We start from the raw sequence: 22165 nt of genomic DNA, 5'->3' as shown, positions 1-22165 counted from the left end.
ATTGTTCAGTATTCATTAAACCGTTTTTGAACTTTAGACCTAACATTTTCAACCAAAATAAGAAACCAAACATGTGTTAACTGAAAATCCAGTTTAAGAGGTAGTTTCATTGATATTTTCAAATGTTTAAAATTCCAGTGGAAGTAGGTGTCGGTTCAAATTTAACGTTTGGCCTGCGGGTCTGCAGATTCTAACTTATTGTTAATACTGGTACCGTATTTTCTCGATCGATTTAATTTTGTGTGTATATGTGTGGGTGGGTGGGTGGGAGAGTTAATGCAGCATGAAGAGCACAAGTCAAAGAGGAGAAAGTTCCAATGTAGATTTTGTTCAACGCTGCTTCATTCGAGTTTGATCAAACTTTGCCCACCTCAGTAAATTTATTGGTTACTGTTCTTATTTATCAGAGCTATCATTCTGAGAGAGTTATGACCGACGCAGACGGTATCCGAGGCTGATGACGAGTAACAATACAAACATGATGTCATTGTGTTTTTTTCATATATTACGTAAGAGGAGATATTTCTTCCGTGATTGTTTAAAAAGATTCCCCCGACTTTTGAGTGTACATGAACGTGTTAAATATCATTTTATTCAGCGCACGCTACTTCGTGGTTCTCTATTTAAGAAATTCACACACACACACATAAATATCAGAGGTTTTCCCAATTCCAGAAGCTGCCCCAAATCCCTCAGTTTCTTTTATTTCGCCTTCTTCTAATGCGGACTCTCAGACGACTATGGAAACCTGGATTTGTTTGAAACATTCAGGCGTTCTTAAATTGAAGGATCAATTGTAGCATCTTTCCATGGACGCTCTTGTTCTTTACGTTTCCTAATCGCTTGCAATTTCGAAATATTTTAAATTACTTCGTGATAGCAACTAGAGTCATTCGGGTTGAAAAACAGTGTTACAGGAACAATCATAGTAAAATAAAATCGATCAGGAAAGTTATATAAAAAACGTTCGCTCATCGATTTATAAAAAGAAAAAGCTATTTTTCAAATTTTATCTATTATGAAGATTTAGCTATTGAAGAATTTTTGCTACAGAATGGAAATAAGATAAAGAAAAACGATTTCTGAACTTTGGTAGTCTTTAATTAATGTAAATGATAAGAATATTTTGAATATATTTGACTCTTTTGACATTGGTCTTTGTGAACGTAACTGCTGTCATTTTAACTCATTATTAAAAAGGAAATTTCTGGAATTACTATAGCTGTATAAAATCAGATAAATATTCAATTTTATACCACTTTTATCTTTTACTTGTTTCAGTCATTAAATTGCCGCCATGATGGGGCATCACATTGAAGGGTTTAGATCGAAAAAGTCGACCCTAGTACTTACTATGCTGCTTCTATTTTGCCTAATCGCTAAGTTACAGGGATGTAAACAAACCGACACTGGTTGTCAAGTGGTAGTGGGGGGTCAAAAACACACACACATATTTACATACATGCATTCATACATACATACATACATACATACATACGAAAAAGTCATCAACAGTAGATATTACCCCATCATCACTGCACTACTGGTTCTCAGCCACATGGTTTTTCATGTTGCGGAACAAAGGATAGTTAGATGAGACCAAATCATGAGAATAGGAAGCTCATCAATCAGTTTAAAGCTGCAACCACGCACAACAGCCATTGAAACCAAGGCCTTGTATGCTGAAGCATTGTCCTCATCAAATAAGACCCCTTTGGTCAGTTTTCCCGGGCGTTTTGTCTTGGTAGCCTTTCGTAACTGCCTCAACAAGTTAGCATAGTACTCTCTATTGATCGTGTGGCCCCTTTGAAGATAGTCATTAAACATAATATCTTTTGCATTCCAAAAAACTGAAGCCTTCCTCTTCCTTGTAGATGAAATGACCGTAGCTTTCTTTGGAGCAGGTGAGGAGGGAAGTTTCCACCCGCATGGATTGTTTTTTTGTCTCTTGCACAAAGTAATAAAGCAAACACTCATTCTGGCTTAGGAAACATTCAGGGAAAGATTTAAGGAAATCAGCTGGATCTGCCTGGAACAATGTCAGAAACCTTCATCATGAGTGTTTGCTTTATTACTTTGTTTTACTTATTGTTAAATTGCTTTCATTATCGCTTGTTAAGTATATTTAAAGTTTCTTCTTGAATTTCATTTAATCTTCTTCTCGCTTGCTGATAATTTACTACGTTGCAAGCTACAACTACGAATACTTCTATGTACATAAGTGTATTTCATATATTCAAGAGGCAGAATATTCTCAACTTTCTCACGGCATACGCAAATAACATTGCCTATGTGACTTATGGCAAATTGCCTGTCATCCGTCAGCATGTGGTGAACACTATCATTGTTTTCTTCAGTCGTGGCAGTTTCAGGACAACCAGACCTTGGGGCATTTTTAAGACTATCCCTTCTTTTAAGTCCATCGGCCCACTTTTGCACTGTTGATAAAGCTGGAGTGTCATCCCCTAATATAGCAACCATGTCAGCATGAATGTCTTTTGTAACTAAACCCTTTTTCTGCATGTATTTGATAACAGCACTATGCCAAATTTTGTCAATTTTCAAAACAAGTCGCTACTAGTTACTTTTGAAGTCTTCTTTAAACAGTCAGATATGAGTTTACCTGGAAAGAAACACTGCAGTTATTAATAAGAGATGAAATTAATACATGCACGATTTCACAGCTCAAGCATCACTCCTTCATAATCAGCCTGTAAACTTTTAAGCCTACCCTCGTGTTATGTAATTTATGTATGTAATGTAAGCCATGTATGTATGTATGTATGTATGTAACATAATGTATGCGTGCATATAGGCACATGTTATGTACATACGTGTGCACCAGGCTTAGAAAAAATGTACTGTGGTCTATTTGTTCGATTAAACGTATCAAGGTGGTGCTCCTGTACGACTACAATCTAATGTCTGAAATGAAGAAAAGAAAAACAGAAAGATAAACTATACTAAAGGCTCCAGAGGTTCATATTAGCACATATCCTGTATGAAAGTTATTAACATATTCGAGTCTGTTTGTTGTTTACGCAAAACAGGATAACAGCTCCCAACCAATAGGATTTGAGCTCATCGCATCAAGCTAAAGAAATACTCCTCTGCATAAATGTATTCACTGCTTTCAACTGAAATCGATTTCCATACAATACTTTTTAAAGTGTAGTGGACTGATCCATTGTATATAAGGCCTTTTTTTCGCAGCATATACCACTGAGTCGTTTATGAGTAATGAACTTTTCATTATTTGTATGCTAGACCGAAATATATGAAATACACTTATGTACATAGAAGTATTCGTAGTTGTAGCTTGCAACGTAGTAAATTATCAGCAAGCGAGAAGAAGATTAAATGAAATTCAAGAAGAAACTTCAAATATACTTAACAAGCGATAATGAAAGCAATTTAACAATAAGTAAAACAAAAGCAAACTATATAATTTGCTTCGGTATGGACTGAATCTGAACTATGTAGATTAGAGAAACCAACATACTGAAGAACTTAATAAATAATAGTCCCCTCTCATTTGTTCCGAAAACGCTGCCAAATATACCTTTTTTTTTTTCTACTCGTACCTTAATATCTAGCAAATATTTCTTCTCAGCATTACACACTTGTAATTTCATTGCTCATGTACTGTCACTTTTTCCGATTTTCTTCTTTTCAAACATACATCCACTATTTTATGTTTTCATTACCAGCATTCGATCTAACCAAATAAGGCACAATATATTTTAATTTAACCTAGAAAGGAAATTTATATCATAACAATGTTGAATGAAGAACTTCGATCAATCAGATTGAAAGTGTGATATAATTTGAAAGAGTGAGTGGAACATGAGACTATTGTCTACCGTGATCTTTGCACAAAATTCCTTTTAAATGCGTTTCACCAGGAATTCGTACAGACAAGATAATTATTATCATGTACAGTAATATGGTCTTAAATTTGGGCACAAGGCCAGCAATTTCGGGGGAGTTCACAAGTCGATTATGTCGACTCCAGCGCTCGACTGGGAGCTTATTTTATCAACCCCGAAAACTTGAAAGGCAATGTCGTCCCTGGCGGAATTTGAACTGAGAACGTAAAGACGAACGAAATGCCGTTATGCATTTTGCTCAGACGTGTTAATGATTCTACCAACTCACCGCCTTATCATGCACAGTAATATGGTAGATGTATTTAAATGTCTTTTAACTGAACTGAGATACAGCACAATTGATAGAGGTAAGAAAAAATCGTGAAAAAGTGAATATGAATGTATAGCTAGAATGTTGATTCTATGTAAGCAGTTTTTGATGAGCTGGATGGAAAAGGGTAGTAAATGTTTTTAAATCACTTGGCTCTTGTTTTTTTAGATCTAAACAGAGATAACTGAATAGTTGGCAGCAGGATGGCGCTCATAACGTGAGAGAGTAGTTGTGTGATAGATATTCTTACATGTTGGGGAGTGCTACTATTCCAAAAATTTTTCGACTGGCTAACATATTTCTTTTTTTCAAGGCAGACAGTGGTAAATTTCTTCAACACACAGTGTATTGGTGTTCAGTGTCAGGGCATGGTGTCTTTAGCATTAATTGTTGTTTCTTTATGTCAGACTTTCTACAGTATAGTGACTTATTTTTAAAAATTCTATCCCAAGATACTTCTAAATTCATTTATATCAAGAAGGACGTGCAGTTAAGAATTGTTTACTAAGATGTTTTCAACTCACATCTTACAGGTTTGAGAAAATATGTACACATATATACGACGGGCTTCCAGCTTCAGTCTAGCAAATCCACGCACAAGGCTTTGGCTGGCCTGAGTCTATTGTAGAAGATATTTGCACAAGGTATCACGTAGTGAGACTGAACCCCAAAACAGGAAGTTGTGAAGCAAGTTTCTTAACTACAGAGCCACGCCGGCGCATTTATGAATACACTATCTTGTTTCATTAAAAGAAAACTAGATAAAAATAAGAGCTACGATTTCATATATCTATAATGTTCAACTTTATGCTTATCAAATGTTTTGCTTTCTATCAATTCTCTACAGTGGGCAATTCCTATCGGCCACTGCTATCCGAAGCAACTACTGCAATATTATTTATTTATGATTTAATCATTGTTTTATATCAAAAATCGAACGTCAAATGTTCTTATTAAAATGTGAATGCAAAATAGAAAACAAACGAATAAATAGATGATCGCGTAACAATTTGGATGAACATCCTGGAGAACAATGAATATATATGATGGTAGGAAAACTATTGCCACAAACGGTAAGAACTACCACCAACATAGAAATTCGTTAATATTGAAATATCCTAAAGGGCACTTTGAACGAAAAATGATGGAATGCAAATGTTTTTTTTTCTGAAAATATGTGCTTCGAAAAAAATTGCATAATGCCATGTTCAGTTTGTGTGTCTAGTGATTCTAAATGTGATTGCATACCTTACACTCAATATCAAAGCGAATCAATAGTGCCTCCTGGACCATAGTCTCATAAGGATGGTTTCTCGGATTATGCGGCGTATATATTCCCCTCCTAAACAAGAAACTGAACCGGCGGAGAATTATTCATTTATCCAGCTGAGTGGACTGGAGCAGCATGAAATGAAGTGTTTTGCTGAATAAAACAACGCATCACTCGATTCAGGAATCGAAAGTGCAATCTTACAATCATGAGTGTAACATCCCTAATCACTAAGTCATCTGTATCCACGCACTCATACTTATTTCCAAATTTTAAGCTTTACAACTACTTAACGACTAAATTTCTTTAGTAGCTTTGGTCTCCCCTTTTTAAAAAAGATTTAGTCTTATTGCTATTCAGCAGCAACGAAAGTTCTTTTCAGGTGATTGGTCAAGCGGTTTACCGGTTGTTAAATATAGGAAAAGCTTAAGCAGCTAACTATGACAAACTTTTTTTGAAATATTTTGCTAGTTTCGTTATGCTACCCAATTTCTGCAACAGTCCACTCGGGATTAATGTATGTTCTGAAGCTCTTGATTTCCACATTATATATGTCTTTTTCTCAATAATAATCTCTTATTCAACTATTCCACCGCATAGTGATCTTAACTTAAACCACTTATCTTATTTATATTTGGCCTCACAAAGTTGATTTTGAATTTCGTATCCAAAAATCTAACTTAATGCAGGTATCTCATACCGGTCGTATCCTAACAATAAACAAAAAGGAGACATAAACTAAAAAGAATTCTGTTAATTTTCAAAATGTTATATGCATTTGCGATGCTAACTAATACACCGATTTCTTTCATTTTTTTACAGCTCCTATCAAAAAGGTATGAAGTGCATTGAAGATTTCAAGAGCAAATGTAGCCGGAAAGAAAAACCTCGAATATTAATAAACCTAAGTCAAAACCAAAGGGAGTTAAACAAACTATGTGAAGATGACAGACTTTATGAAAGTAAGTAGTGAAATGGCGTGGTGAAAGGGTTTAAAATACTTTTAAATTATTGTGAGACATATATATATATATGTGTAACCGCAACTTAGCGGTTCGACAAAAGAAAGCGATAGAATAAGTACTGGGTTTACAAGAATAAGTTTCTGGGGGTCGATTTTTCGACTAAAGGCGGTGCTCCAGCATGGCCGCAGTCAAATGACTGAAACAGGTAAAAGAATTAAAGAATATATATGTGCGTGTATATATATATATATATATATATATATATATAAGTGTGAATATATATCAAATTATATGTCGAATAAACTGAAAGAGAGAAAGTGATTAACTTTGGCTTTCACCTCTCCGGAGTCGATAGAATAAGTACCAGTCAATTCCTGAGATTGATGGCTTCGACTTAACCGTCTTTCCTCAAAACTACTGGACTTGCTCCCTGATTATAAAAAAAGGTAAAACAGAATGTACAAACAACAAACATTTAACACACCAAAGATTACATGACTTTTCAAGGATCAGTAAGTAATTAGTTAAGAAGTTCATTTCTCAACGGGTTCAATCCCGAGGGCGACTGTCTTCTACCTGGGTTACCTAATTGCCTTGTGAGTGAATTCACAAACGTGGGCATGTACAAATGAGTGTATTTGTATCTCACTGCTCGACAATCGGTTTGTTGACGTCTACTTCATGCAAGAAATGACCTACAGAATAAATATCTGGCTAAAAATATAATTACTGGGGTCAATTTGATCTCATGTACTCACCAATGAATGAACCATATAAAAGAATATAGTATGTGTCCTGTACTGACTGGATTACACGTAAATATGCTTATTATTTTATGACATTTATTATCGTTCAATCTAAACATGGATTAGTTATTTGCGAGATTTGTAAGTTTGGAGCTTTTATACGATAAATGTCGAAATATATATGAGCAGTTATTCTTATACTTTTCAATTTTTTTAAAGAAGACGGTTAGTAATACTCGTCTCCCACGAAATCTGTTAATATACAAGTGCTGCCATATAAAACGACCATTCACCAATGTTATAGTGCAAGTCAATCGAAGTTCAAATATTTGGTGAAAATCAAAAAATGGAATTTGAAACTCACAGTTCATAGCTGAAATTAGGTTTTACTTTCTGCTACTTGTACATCAATTTAGTCATATATGAATATAGGGTTAGGGTTATATAACTACTGGGTGGTCTTCCGTATTTTCTTTGTTGTCCTATGGTCAGATGAAATATATGAAACTGGTGAGGTCATTAATCTTATTTCAATGAACAACCGTTAAAATTTTTACAAGATAATACGGATTCAATATGTGGTGGACTTTTCTATTCAACATATTCTATCATACTAGTTCAATTTCTCGGATAAAGCATTTGTGTAATGTCACTATATAACTATATTTATTTTTGTTGTTTTGTTGTTAGTCTCTTGAGTCCAAGAAAGATGATTCCATAATTTCTTCTTTAACAGCCTGCACAGATGATTTGTTTATAGTGATCAAATGTTTGTGCAATAATTTTATTCAGCTTCTCCATCAAATCGACGCTACCTGCACAATTGCATAGAGTGCTATACATCATTTGTCGAAGTGGTTGCACTATATTCATATAGTTATGCAACTATATTCATATAGATGAAATAGAAGACTACGTATATATCTATATTATATTACGCTCGATGCTATTTTTACTTTGTATCTTTCCAAATCTTTGTCCAAAGAAATCCTTCCTTTCAACAATCTATTTGCCAATACAAATATCTTTTCCTACTTTAAGCACCAAACCCTGGTATAATTACGCAGTTCATATATACTATCTTAAAATTTTTTGTGTGTTGTATATTTCTGCTGCAAGTTTTTGTTAGAAATACATTATTCTTAATAGAAATATTGAATTGCCATCAAATGCAATATCTTGCATCCTGAAATACCTTCGCTTTTCCTTTTATCCGATAAAAGTATTGCTCAGAATCACATACTTAATGTTACGTCGAGTTAGGAACCAAGATATAGACGCCCATAAATTAACTATCTAGATATATTTACACGAATAAAGCTGACCAAGCATATTAGTACGATAATTTTATGTCCATTTAAAAGGACATATACACGGCCCTTTGAAGTAAGTATTTGTATAAATGTTATCAAAATCATTCATTAAAATACATCAAATTACTGTTCACTATCATTCTTTTCACCAAATTCAATGTTATTTCTGTCCACGAGAATATTTTATCCCATACCGTTTCACTGCAAGTTCTTATATCTTTGATAGAATTATTGCAGAAAGAATGAATATGATTTTGGAATAACTAAATTACTAACTGCACCCCTGTGAGATTTTTCTACATCTATCACTTAAATATCATATTGAAGTGATTTAAAATAACTTTCTTACCTTAAAGTTATTTAATCTACGCCAGTAGAGGATATCATATGCAAAAATTGCTTTTTCAATTGCCTTTCCAACTTTATTGTTTCAAAGTGGGAATTGTTGATTTATCATCCTATCATCTCCCTGACGACTGAAAAATAGATTAAACCAAAAGATATTGAAACGCTGTTGCAGGAGTTGTATAGATTACACATTTAAATGAAAATTGGCATGCCAATCAGTGTGCGCAGTTGTATTGCTAACCTATAATCTTTCTATATAGTAAATAATTAACTTTCAATGTCGTTAGCCTTTAGACGTGATAAAATGTAGCTACCAAAGCTGATAATGATATTACATAAATATTGCTTTTGTGGAGTGTTATGTAATTGGTGCTGATGTATGATTAGTGCATATTGACGTAGGATCCCTTACCATTATCAGCACAACAATCATCAGTCAATCTCGACATTGTGTCGATCACCATCTCACTTGTTACCAAAATGTCGTTACTACCTTCTAAACACAGCTATGACAATCACCTCTACAACATAACGTAAGATACACAATTCACATTGTAAGGATGATAAACTTGTGGCTGTTACTCGTATTTTCTCATAATTGATATATATATAATCTCCAGCATTTAAACACTATCTTTCTTAACATGATTTTTCTCTGAGTTTCATGAGGAATTTGTATTTACTCTGCGTGCTTAAGCTAAAGCAGGGAGTTGTTGTCACTCGTCTTTGCCTGTTTGTGTGTTTGCAAAATTACTGGAAAGTGGCTGAATGGATTTTCACCAAATTTGGCGGAAATACTCAGAGCATAAGCGGCTCGAAATCATAAAAAAATGGCTTGATTAGCTTCAAAACAGGCGGACGGGTTTATCAAAATGTTTTGCAGATTTTTTGCGAAAGAATTTATGTCCATGCAGGGTAAGCATCGTTTGGACATGTTCTCAGCACAAGAATCTATTACCAGCACCTAAAAACATGTATTATGTCTATTAAATACCATTTATCCCTCACCAGATGGTGTACTTTTTTTGTTGATCTTCGAGAAATAGTACACAATATATATATATATATATATATATATATATATATATATATATATATATATATACACGCAGAAGGTTGAAAAGGAACACGTGAGTTGATATATATGGAAAAAAACGTCAAGGTAGAAAATGCTAAAATAATTTTATAAAAACATTTCAGTACCGGTTTCAGTCATTTAGTATGGAAAGCAATTGAATTTTGGAAAAATTAAAAGAAAAGTTTTTTAAAAGAATATTTTCATAGTATTCAAATACAAGGGACATATTCCTTGTTTCTGCCTGTCTCTGTCTCTTTTGTTTACTCTTGTGGGTTCGAAGTCGTTTTGAATTCTTGATAGGGAAGAAAAAGAAGAAGAAGGAGGAGGAGGAGGAGGAGGAGAAGTTCTTCTCCTCTGACCAATATATCCATCATGGACATGCGACCATGGAGAGACTCCCTATAACTGTTGATTAAAGATGTTTAAGCCTTTCAAGTAGAAACATTCGTACTGCATCAACTGAGCTGTGTAACGGACAAAGATACTTGTCAGCAAATCACATCTAGCAGTGTGTAAGCATAACGAGAAGTACAGTGGAGAAATGTGTTTTAATAACTTCAAACCAAGATAATCTGTGAAACAAGATTTGGAGAAATGTTTAATATAGTATGTTGTGTGAGAAAGACAAATCAGATTTAACGAGTGTACTGGGTCGACCTGATAAAGTGAGTATGCAGATAGCTAACTCGGTTAAGGAGAGGCCGCTGTATTAGTTGAGGTGTCAGAGACGAAAAAGAATGTGTTTGTGAGTTATGTTTGATGCAACTTCATGAATGTACATTTGTAAACTGGTTGAATAGTGTTCATTTAGGTGCAGGCTGAAATATTTGTGTATGTAGTAAGTGTAACAAATGCCACTTGAGCGTTATAGAGTGTCAAAGACCGATTACCGCTGATATATCTAGAATTGAAGAGGAAGCCTACTGTTTGTGAAATGCTTCTGGAAAAAGTATTTATGTTCGGCTACCAATAGCAATCATCAGCGTCTGTAAAGCTTAGCCAACGTAGCGATTTTGATGGTTTTTAATTGTTCTTCATAACTAAGGAGAGAAAAGCGTACAAAATAGCTTTCTCCCCTCGATGGTTGTTTTTCAAAATATCTGCACATAGCAGTAGTACAATGTGGCAAGACATGTCTTCGTTGAGTGTGGTGGATAACTGTATGTTGAAAATTAAGTATTTCAGAATGGTATCATCACCGCAGGATTTTCTGTTGTCAGATTTGACAATAACCAAGTCATTAATGCACTAAAGGAAGACTGTAGGAGAAAACCAGTACTTTGACGGAATACCAGGCATTACTGAGTGTAGTTTAGTGAGAACGTCTTCAGCACACCCTGAAAGTGTGCATTCTGATAAGGAACTTCTAACCAATGGGACTGAAACTTCCGATTAAGAGAAGTGTAGAGGCTATAAGCAGATTTATAGGCAATGCTTACACTGAAGTCAATACAACATTTTTCCGAACTTCTCAATGCTAAAAGACCATCGGGGCGTAACAGAAAAACAGTCTCTCAGTGGATCTGATGAGAGGTTAATAACTGACAGAATCAGAGAAGTACACTTTCTAATGATAGAACACATTTTGATGTATGAGATAGATCGCTGCAGAAATAGAAAAAGGTTGGAAATTTTTGCTTTAGTAGAAGCAATCTTTCGGGATCAGAGTTTGTGCAATGGAAGCGATACTTTTGATAGAAGTTTGTTAGCATTTGGTGAAGTGTGAATATAGTGACAGGACTAACAGAATAGAGAAAGTGAGTTGGAAGATTTATTTGCTCACGCGATCGAGTTGGAAAAAAAGAGGGCAGCAAATGGGAAGGCTTTCGAAATATTGCTACAAACGTAGCCATCGTATTTCAGGAAAGGTGGGTAGCAGCATTCACCAAGCCACTAGACGACATTTTAACAAATGCAGAGAAGCCAACTACTGTTTGAGTGGTAGGAAACGATGCAAAATGCTTTATGTACAAACTTTTCGTTTGTATGTACTCAAAAATCCTCTTGATACTCTCACTCCTTGAATCATTTCCCAATGTACCATCTGTACCCGTTATTGTCTCACCTACTCGTATCCCCACCCAATAATAGAATTCTTGATTTATAACCAACAGAAAATTTAGTGCTAAAAGTCTTCTGAGTCGCGAAAATACCTAGCTCCTGTATATATAGGTTTTTCATTTTCTCTTGATTTATGTTTATTGTGACAATTTATCCTAATCGATACCACGTGTTTTTTTTTGTTTTGTTTTTTTTTTCATGTCGCATTGCTTTTTCTGGGTTCTGTAGGGACATAACATTATCTTTTATTTTGTTATGTATTTCAGTCATTGGACTGCGGCCATACAGGGGTATCGCCTTGAAGCGTCGAATAAATGCCCCAGTACTTATTTAAAAACGTTTGATACTTCTATTAGGCTGTGTTGGCTAACTGCTAAATTACGGTGACGTAAACAAACCAGTACCGGTTAGCAATCAACAAGGGGAAAAGTACATACACATAGATAGACAAATAAATATATATATATATATATATATATATATATATATATATATATTAGACGTAGGTATGCACATACTTGTACGTATATATGCATATACTCATTTATTATTTGTTTTTACATGACCGAACGCCAACGTCATCACTGTTGTAAGTAGTTATTTCAACTTTATATTTTCTGACGCGACTCTATCTCTTTCTCTATCACTTTTTCCCCCTCTCGTTCTTCCTCTGTTACTACTACGTATCTCTCTTTACCCCTCTCGTTCTTCCTTCTGTTACTACTATATCTCTCTATTTCCCCCCTCTTACTTCCTTCTGTTACTACTATATTCCTCTCTTCCTGTCGTTGCCCACCTATTCTTCTACTTCCTCCCTTTGTTTCTCCCTCTACCACTCTCTCTCTCTCTCTCTCTCTCTCTCTCTCCCTTACCCCCGCATGGTCACATGCTTCCGGTCACTAATCCTTTTCTTCCTTGGCTATCGCCGAGCAAACACGCGAACTTACTTCGTCCCCACTTTCAAGTTCGTGCCTCACAGCGTTCATATACACATATTTTTTCCCATCTGGCCGCGTAGCCTTTTCCGTTTGTTTTCCTGTCTTGTTTTCTTTTCCGTTTGTTTTTCTGTCTTGTTTTTTGTCCGCCACTATATTCCCCCATGGCACAGGTTTAATTTGTGTATACAAATTTAATTTGCGGTCCATGGAAAGAGCCGTTTTAACGATGCGTCCTACCCAACTCTTCGAAACGCCGGTGTTAAAACGGGGATAGCTGATGAAGGAAAATGTTCTCTATGGGGCTTGTGTGTTTTCTGTACTCTGGTTAGTATTATTTTTTTGTCTACGTTTTGTTTGCAATGTCCTGTACCCAAATATGCACCTATATATACAGGTAGACGTAGGTATGCACATACCTGTACGTATATATGCATATACTCATTTATTATTTGTTTATATATATATATATATATATATATATATATATATATATATATATATATATATATATATACGCCAGGCTTCTTTTAGTGTCCACCTACTAAATCCATTCACAAGGTTTGGTCGATCCGGACTTATAGTATAAGCCAGGGTGCCTTGCAGCGGGACTGAACCTGAAACCATGAAGTTGAGAAAAGAACTTCTTACTACACAAACATACCTTCCAAAATTATACAGCGTCTATTAGTACAACCACAAAATTATTGACATCAACATCAAAGAGTTACATAAAGTGAGATGGAGATATAATCATAAAACTAAAACGACACATTTAAAGCCAAAAATTCTTATTTATCCTGTCTTCAGTTTACTAACATTTGACTTTTTATTTGGTTTCCAACTTCGTTACAAAGAGGCATAAAAAAACTGCTATATAAAAATGACGTTTTATGTATGCTGCTTTACATAGGTAGTGAGGACGGTAGTTTTCTAAACGTTGACATGTAAAATCATAAAAAAATATCTCATCCGTTACATAAGTACTTCATCTATAGGTTAGTGTTACTTTTTGTGTCATGTATTCTCTTTCTCTTTCTCTGTTTCTTTGTTTAAGTTCGCGTGTGTCTCTCCCTTTCTTTCTCTTTCCCCTAGGAAACACATACATACACATGCACATACACACACGCACACACGTATGCATGTATTTATACTACTCTAGCTGCATTTCAAATCATTATTACATTATACACCTTAAACATTTATAAACGAAAGTTTGTGAATATTACTATTTGGGGCTGGTACAGGGGCAACACCGAGAGAAATGACTGGTATGTTAATAAGTTTTCATGGAAGCATAAATCCCGGAATAGAACCTCTTTTAGATGATTCTCTCAATAGGAATTCAACGCATATTTCTCCAGATGCTAAATTATATGCATATGCTTACGAAATGTCGGCACCAAATTCAAAGTTTATGTCACATAGAGGGACCTTACGGAAATGAGATAAAACAGAGTGTATTATGTGTTCTTACACGACATCAAGTACAGGCGTGGCCGTGTGGTAAGAAGCTTGTTTCCCAACCACATGGTTCTGGGTTCAGTCCAACTGCATGACACCTTCGGCAAGTATCTTCTACTATATAGCCTCGGAAACTGAAGGAAGCCTGTTTATATAAAATATGTATCCATGCTGAGCCGTTAAACCCTACATATTTTTTTCTCTCTCGATTTTCCTTTTCGTTTTTTTTCTCCGCTTTTTTTTTACCTCTTAATACTTTCTGTCGAAGAGAGTAGGCTCGTAACGTCAAAGATGTTTCCATTCTTCTAAAGCGTTAAACTAATACATCTGTTTTTTTGTCCTTCACCTGTCTTCGAAAGTTACCTATAAATTTGAAATACATATATATATATATATATATATATATACATATAAAGATATAAAAAGATATATACGAGTATATATACAGAAGGCCAGTAGGTGGGCTGGTAATGCGCTAGAAGAAGATCACATGTCATGTGTCTCCTATATATATATATATATATATATATATATATATATATATATATATATATATATATATATATATATATATATATATATACATGTCTCTTAAGATCACAGTTCGTATTCTTGGGATGGTTACAGTGTAGCTCGTAATATCCGTGGGCATCGAGTAGATCATCTTCACGAATTCATTTCTTCAAGCGATATAACATTCATAGATGTTTACCAGAGGCATGTTTATCCCTTTTGAGCAGTGCGAAGGTTAACTGAATTATATGGGTATTTCTGTGTGTATTTGGTGGGGAGGATAGGAAGGTGATAGAAAGAGAGGAAGGAATGGTAGTTATATGGGAAGGAGGTGTGGACTTATTTCGCTATTCAGTCTGCAGATTTCAAGAATGGGTCGTACATTCTTTTGTTCGATCTCATTTAAGGTATGACTATCTTCAATGAATTCTGAAGTAAACATGTCGGTCAGTATAGCCACCACAACCATCAGCTGTAGGAGTTCATTATCTGAATTGATAAATGGTACTTTCTTAGGGTGACCTTTTAATTGTTTCAGGTACAATGGTATGTATCCTAAATATCGGTTGGTTTGTCAATTTGCTTTTATTCCTTCCTTGTTTTATAAAGTGTTAAGGGCGGTTGATGTTATTCTGTTTCAAAATGGGGGTTTTTTTTTCAAATTCCAGAAACGATGTTTTGCTTTTATGTTCGAATGATATGATCACCTCTGAATGTCTATTTATCATGTTTTCCCTGGATGTGATGATTCCCAGAGTTTCTTCATGGCATATGTTGCATACCCATGATGTTCCGGCGTAGCGTTTTTTTTTTCTTTATAATAGACCAGTGAGTCATATGCTTTATTCCATTCTGTTTGAGCCTCCAGACGAGGTTCGATAGTGATCTAGAGTGTCACCCGATGCTCACAGATACTACGGACTACACTGTAATCAAACCAGGAATTACGGACTGTGAGACATGTGATTTGTGGAAACGCGTGTAGTGAGGCATTAAATGTTTAAAAAATCTATCCAAGGATTATTGTTATATTTAATATTTTTATCCTACACTATATTGGTACCGCTCGATGCAACCCCCAAAAATTAGTTCACCAGTCAGCATCATTAGACTGTGACCGGCATATGGAATAGGAGCTTTATATGCATTTTCAAAACGTTTCCCGTAAACAAATTTATAATACATATAGATAATGTGTGAGTATGTGTCTTTGTATCTGTGTTTGTTTGCCACCATCGCTTGATAACCGGTGTTGGTGTGTTTACGTCCCTGTAACTTCGTGGTTCATCAAAAGACACCGATAAAATAAGTACCAGGTATGAAAAAATAAGTACTGAAGACGAATCATTTGACGAAGTAACAAGGCGGTGCTGCTAGCATGGCTGCAGCCTAATGACTGAAACGTGTATAAGATTTTTTTTTAAAAACCATTAAAAGTTGTTTTCTTATATATGCCCGTATATTATCAATTTACTGTTTTTCTTATTCCAGAATATGCTCGCTACCAGACATGTTTTATTCTTCATAGTGACCACACTGAGAACTGCTTTAGCAAAATTACTAAAAAGACAGTTACTATATTTACAAAACTTAAATATCCATCTGACGCAGTGTTCTGCAGGTAAGAATTCTTGATTTATTTTCTATCTGAACAGTTTTCTAGAGTTAAGTATGAAAGTCAAAATAAGAAAACAAAACAAAATATTGCTCCATATACAAACCTTAACAAAAAGGTTTTTTTAGATTTTGATATCTAGGCAATGTTTTCTTAAGATAGGTACAATACATCCGTTTTATATGAGTGAGAAAATTAAATTTTCACACACACACACATATACATACATATATATGTGTGTGCGTATATATATATATATATACACGAGGGGTTGCTGCAAAATTTCGGGCTTTAAGGGTATCGGCAAAGGTATGGTTGGAGGCCCAACTTTCCGAGTTCTTTTACAGGATTTAGAAAAACTAAAGGACCGCTTGCAACAAGTGAGTGAATCTGAGAGGAGAATATATTGAAGGAACTTTCAGTATCCCCTCGTATGTGTGCAGATTTAAATAACTTGATCTAAGAAACACACAAGCACGGACACGCAATCACATGAATATGCAGAATACATACATACAGATGCGCACACATACATACATATATACATATGCATACACACACATATATACATACACACACATGCATACATACATACATACACACATACATACATACAGACATGCATGCATAAGCACACACACACACATTGACCCACACACACATTGACCCACACACATGCGCGCAAACCAAGAAAAAGGAACGCAGTGTAAATAACGGATAGAGTCAAGACTATTGAAAAGGTTGCAAGACGCAACGAAAATTTTAGGAAAATAAATATAAGAAATAAGTTGAAATTTTACCGGTGTGTGTGTTAAATTATAATGCACAAAAAGAAAATGACTCTCTCCAGACACAATAGGAAACTCATGTTTCTCTAAAATTTCTTCACCAAATGAAATTCGTATTATTGTGTTTTGCTAAAATCTTGATTGAATAATACGACATGCCTATTGCTCTAAAGCTAAATAATTACTAATGCTATAACGGGATTGTTACATTGTTTTGTTTTGTTTTTGTTTTTTTTCTTTTAAATGTATTCTAACAGAGTTGTCCTACATTCTTATTATTGTTGACATTCACTTCATGAAAAAGTGACCTATAGAATAAGTATCTGGCTAAAACTATAACTACATGGGTCGATTTGATCTGCTATACCCTCCAATGAATGAACCAAGTAAACAAATAAAGGAATATAGTATGTGTCGTGTACTGACTGGATTACGCGTTGTTATACTTATTATCTCATGATATTTATTATCCTTCAATCTAAACATGGATTTGTTATTTGCGAGATTGTGTTTTGCCAAAATCTTGATTGAATAACATGACACACTTAATGCTCTAATGCTAAATAATTAAGAATGATATAATAGAATAATATAATATTACTGTTTTTTTTTTTTTTATGTATTCTAACAGAGTTGTCTTACTATCTTATTATTGACTATGTAACTAACTAACATTTTAAACTTGATTACATTTACTGCGCTATGACATTAAACCGCCGAAAATGTGGTGAAATGCACAACTTTCATGATATGTGTCATTGCCATAACTATATAGAAGTCACATAATGGTAAATTTGATGCCATGAACACGACTCAGTGGGGTAGTTTTACATTTCAGCTGCAGTAAATGATGCCAATCTAATTTGAAACTTATGCAGCCACGAGTAATCCTTTCACACGTTCATTTCATGAATGCATGATTTTACTGTTTCCTCACAGCATTCTCTCTCTCTCTCTCTTTCTCTGTCTCTCTCTCCCTCTCTCTCTCTCTCTCTCTCTCTCTCTCTCTCTCTCTCTCTCTCTATTATATATTTGTCTCTAACACCTTTATTGTTAATATTTTAAATTCTCAATCCTGTTACTACTTTCCTTCGGATTCATAGATCACTGTATACTAGTAAAACACCTTCCTCTGTTCTTCTGGTTCTAGCAATGTGAAACGCGTCCATAACTGTATAGAAAACACTATTACAGATAAATGTACCAAAGATGCCGGAAAGCTGGTTGAGTATTTGCTCACTCCTATGATAATGAAAAGTGCACAGTGTGCTCTAAAAGACCCAGTAACGGTAAGTAGAAGAAAATTCATCATATTAGTTTATATCAATATGCATACATACAAATACGTGTATGTGTGTGTGTGTGTGTGTGTGTGTGTGTGTGTGTGTGTGTGTGTGTGTGTGCGTGTGTAATGGGCTCCCCCGATACATAACTCACTGAAATTGACTGAATTACACATTGTTTCTTCACTTGTCTTGCCATTTATCGCTGTCAATTTGAATGGTCCAATCGGTCTTCGCTCATTTCAATGGCACACAGTTTTACATTCGGCCATCTGCAGTTGTCTATCTGTGCCTTTGTTTAGGCTCAGGGTTCCAGCTACTTCCGGCTGACGGGACACAAAATATTGAAGTACTTGAGTCCCAGAATGTTGTGCATCAATGAGACGAGTTTATAGAACTTACTGCCATCGTAAAAAAGAGAATTTATTGTGCTATGCCTCACACTACAGTAACCGACATATTTGGCTTCTGAACCTGCATAGACATATTTAGAGCAAATATGCAAATATCCGTTCCAATTCTCTCTGAACACGGTTCAATTAACAGTTTTTAGTGCTACTACTATTAAAGTTATCCAAATTTTTTTCAATTATTTCATTTCAGAAGTAAATAATCAGTCAATCTCATTATTCTCACTTCTCATGTGTAATATTCAAATAAAACATGAAAATCACAAATGCTAGGTCTCACTATCAGAACTTTCGTGGTAACCATTTAAATGTAAAAGGAATAAGTCTGCTTCCTAAATGATGCGAAAACGTGTTTTAGCTTTGAGTTGTTTCATGACCTTTGCATGATAGAGCTACATGCCGTGGTGATAGGAGAATGAAATGGCTATATGTTATATTTACTCTTTATTTTCCCCCACCTCTTTCTCTTCCTCTCTCTTTCTCTGTCTCTCACTTACACACACACAAACACACACACACACACATACTGAGAACTCGTTTTGTTACTCTGAGTTATCAAGGTACGTAACTCACTCACCCAGAATCATCTGAAATACCCTACAACTCAGATCTTGCGCCTGCGAACTAATTCGATGCAGATCGATACTCATGTGACATATTTTCATTTTCACTGAATTCTTCAAGTTGAAAAAAAAAAAAATCAAACTAATATTTACTACTCTGCAAGAAAATAAGGAGAAGCTCTAGAAGTTTACATTTCTGTTCATAAAATATCAGGTGAAGTCTTTGTTGTGGAATTTTGAACAACATCACATATAAGTTTCGAGGTTGATCACATGAGTATCTATCTGCATTAAGTTAGTTCGCAAGTGCACGATCTGAGATACCTGCAAGTACTGTAAACGTTTCCCAACTAAATTTCTGACAAAAGAAAAATGGTTTTCTGGTTTCCAATCCTGTATGTTAGAGCAGTAAATAAAATTCCCTGTAGTGTTTCCTTCTGGCCATTTATATCTTGAGTTCAAAATTTTGCTTCGATTTTCAATGTTTCAGAAAGTACCCCTTAAAAACCGTAGTCGAGATATTGAACTGTTATCTCTACCGAAATTTCTATCCTTGGTGCCAGTGAAAGAAAATCAATATCACATCAGTTGTGATTATGATTGAAGGAGTGTCATAAAGTGACTTTTGCCATTTCTTCCTCAGATTTATCAAAAGCAGAATCTTGTAATCAACTTCATTCTAATCTCTCACTTAATATACTTGAGTCAGTGCTGATAAATAACCTCAGCACACCTTATTTAACATTCTCTTTAACAAATTCTGCTCTGTATTCAATAACTGGCAGTCTATATATTTCAGAAATAGCCTACGTCTGTTTTTGTAACAAATTTTCTCTTCAGAAATCTTTGTTTCATCTCTGCTTTACCGTTGTTCCGTAACATTCGATTACGTCAAGTCTCTGCTTCTCGCAACTCAAAATAAGTTCATTATGCATATATTAATGCGCCAATTCTTTCATCCACTCTCTTATGTTGAGATGGTAAATTCTACCGTTAATGAAAATAGAAAATTGGTTGACATGAAATATTTATCTGAATTTGCACTTCATGAATATTATATTTAAATCACACCGATACCAACAGATGACAATCTGATAAATTACATCTAGTTGCTGTCATATTAGCCAACATTTAGTTCTACTAATATTTTGTTTCTTTTCTATTGTATTATTATTTATCTACAAAGAGTGATAAATATCAAGTGTAGAGGTTTCAAATTTGCCACAGATGTAAATGATATTTTTAACGCTGAGAGGATGCAAAAGAACTGAGACTGATTACTATTGGTCGGTTCAGTGGACTAATAGACTTATATCTCCAGTTCTGTGAAAAATCAATCCCCGAGATAAACTATTACTATATGTAACTAGAAGTTTCTCGATATATTGCCTCAAAAGACAGCACTCGATAAAATCTGGCACTCTAATATTAGGATGTAAAATAGAAGAAGCTATGAAATGTGAATTATTCAACCGTTAGTTGTATCTTCTTTCACTCTATTGCAGCTATTCAATAGAAAAGAAAGCAGACTGTCTACCGGAAATGATTAGATTTTTCAGGAGAGAAATATTAAAAAAATTAATTTAATAATGTCCAGTGTTCATTAATATCTCAAGTGAAAAAATTACACATACACACATAACTCGATATATTAATATTTTACCAATATGACTACGGTGTTTCAGAGAAGTTTATAGTCACTAAGATTCATCAGTAAAGAAATTTGTAAGCGATGCAGACTGCTCTAGAGAGATTTACACAGAGAAAAAGAGTCGATAAAGGAGAAGGGAATAAAGAGCTATGACAATATGGATGTAAACACACCACTAGGCCCTGAATTATGCCACTGGGGCGTAGTATACATGCATTTCTGCGCTGTTAGACTTCATCAATTACGGATACTGAACCGTCGTTCATGGTCACTAGGAGCTGGTCACTCTTATATTAGAATCCTTTCTACTCTAGGCACAAGGCCTAAAATTTTGAGGGGAGTGGGCCCAGTCGATTAGATCGACCTCAGTACACAAATGGAACTTAATTTATCGACTCCGGAAGGATGAAAAGCAAAGTCGACCTCGGCAGAATTTGAACTCAGAACGTAAAGACAGACGAAATACACCTAAGCATTTCGCCCAGCGTGCTAACGTTTCTGCCAGAATAACAAACGGTGCATTTCTTGATGTGTAAAACCTTTTGTTAAGCTGGCATAAATTTATTATTAAAGGTGTACTTGTCTATAAGAAGAACTTTTTCTCTCTAGGCATTTTGTGCCATGCATTCTCTATCCATTTCCGAGTGTTAAATATGGCTGTACATATTATGTGTGGGGAGTGTAGGGGGCGTGGGTGTAGGGGGCGTTGGGTGGGTTGCGTGGGGGGTGCATGTATGTATGTATGTATGTATGTAAAGTATAAAAATTGTTTTCACAAGAGAGGTAATCATATTTTTTAACCGGTTTTAGTTATTTTGAGCTGATCAAATAACAATGTTTGCTTTTACAATACGGCATAGATTTTCCTTTCCTTTCAGTCACATGTCTGTTTTCGTGTTTATTTCATACATCTTGCTGGTGTCTTTGAATAAATACTTGGAGACCATATCATTCCATAAGAA

General features: G+C 34.9%; 1 protein-coding gene across 1 annotated transcript in view; it reads left to right on the top strand.

The window, feature by feature from the left end:
* Positions 1–22165, top strand: part of LOC106868175 (uncharacterized) — a 339683-nt gene that overhangs the window by 300621 nt on the left and 16897 nt on the right. Inside the window, exons 3-5 of the mRNA XM_014913319.3 lie at positions 6293–6432; positions 16385–16514; positions 18447–18585. Of these exons, the coding sequence (XP_014768805.1) occupies positions 6293–6432; positions 16385–16514; positions 18447–18585 (409 nt within the window). The remainder of the gene's footprint in view (positions 1–6292; positions 6433–16384; positions 16515–18446; positions 18586–22165) is intronic.

This window comes from Octopus bimaculoides, chromosome 6, assembly GCF_046866305.1.
Source record: "Octopus bimaculoides isolate indiv1 chromosome 6, ASM4686630v1, whole genome shotgun sequence".
NCBI lineage: Eukaryota > Metazoa > Mollusca > Cephalopoda > Octopoda > Octopodidae > Octopus > Octopus bimaculoides.
This window is presented reverse-complemented; position numbering and strand designations above follow the sequence as displayed.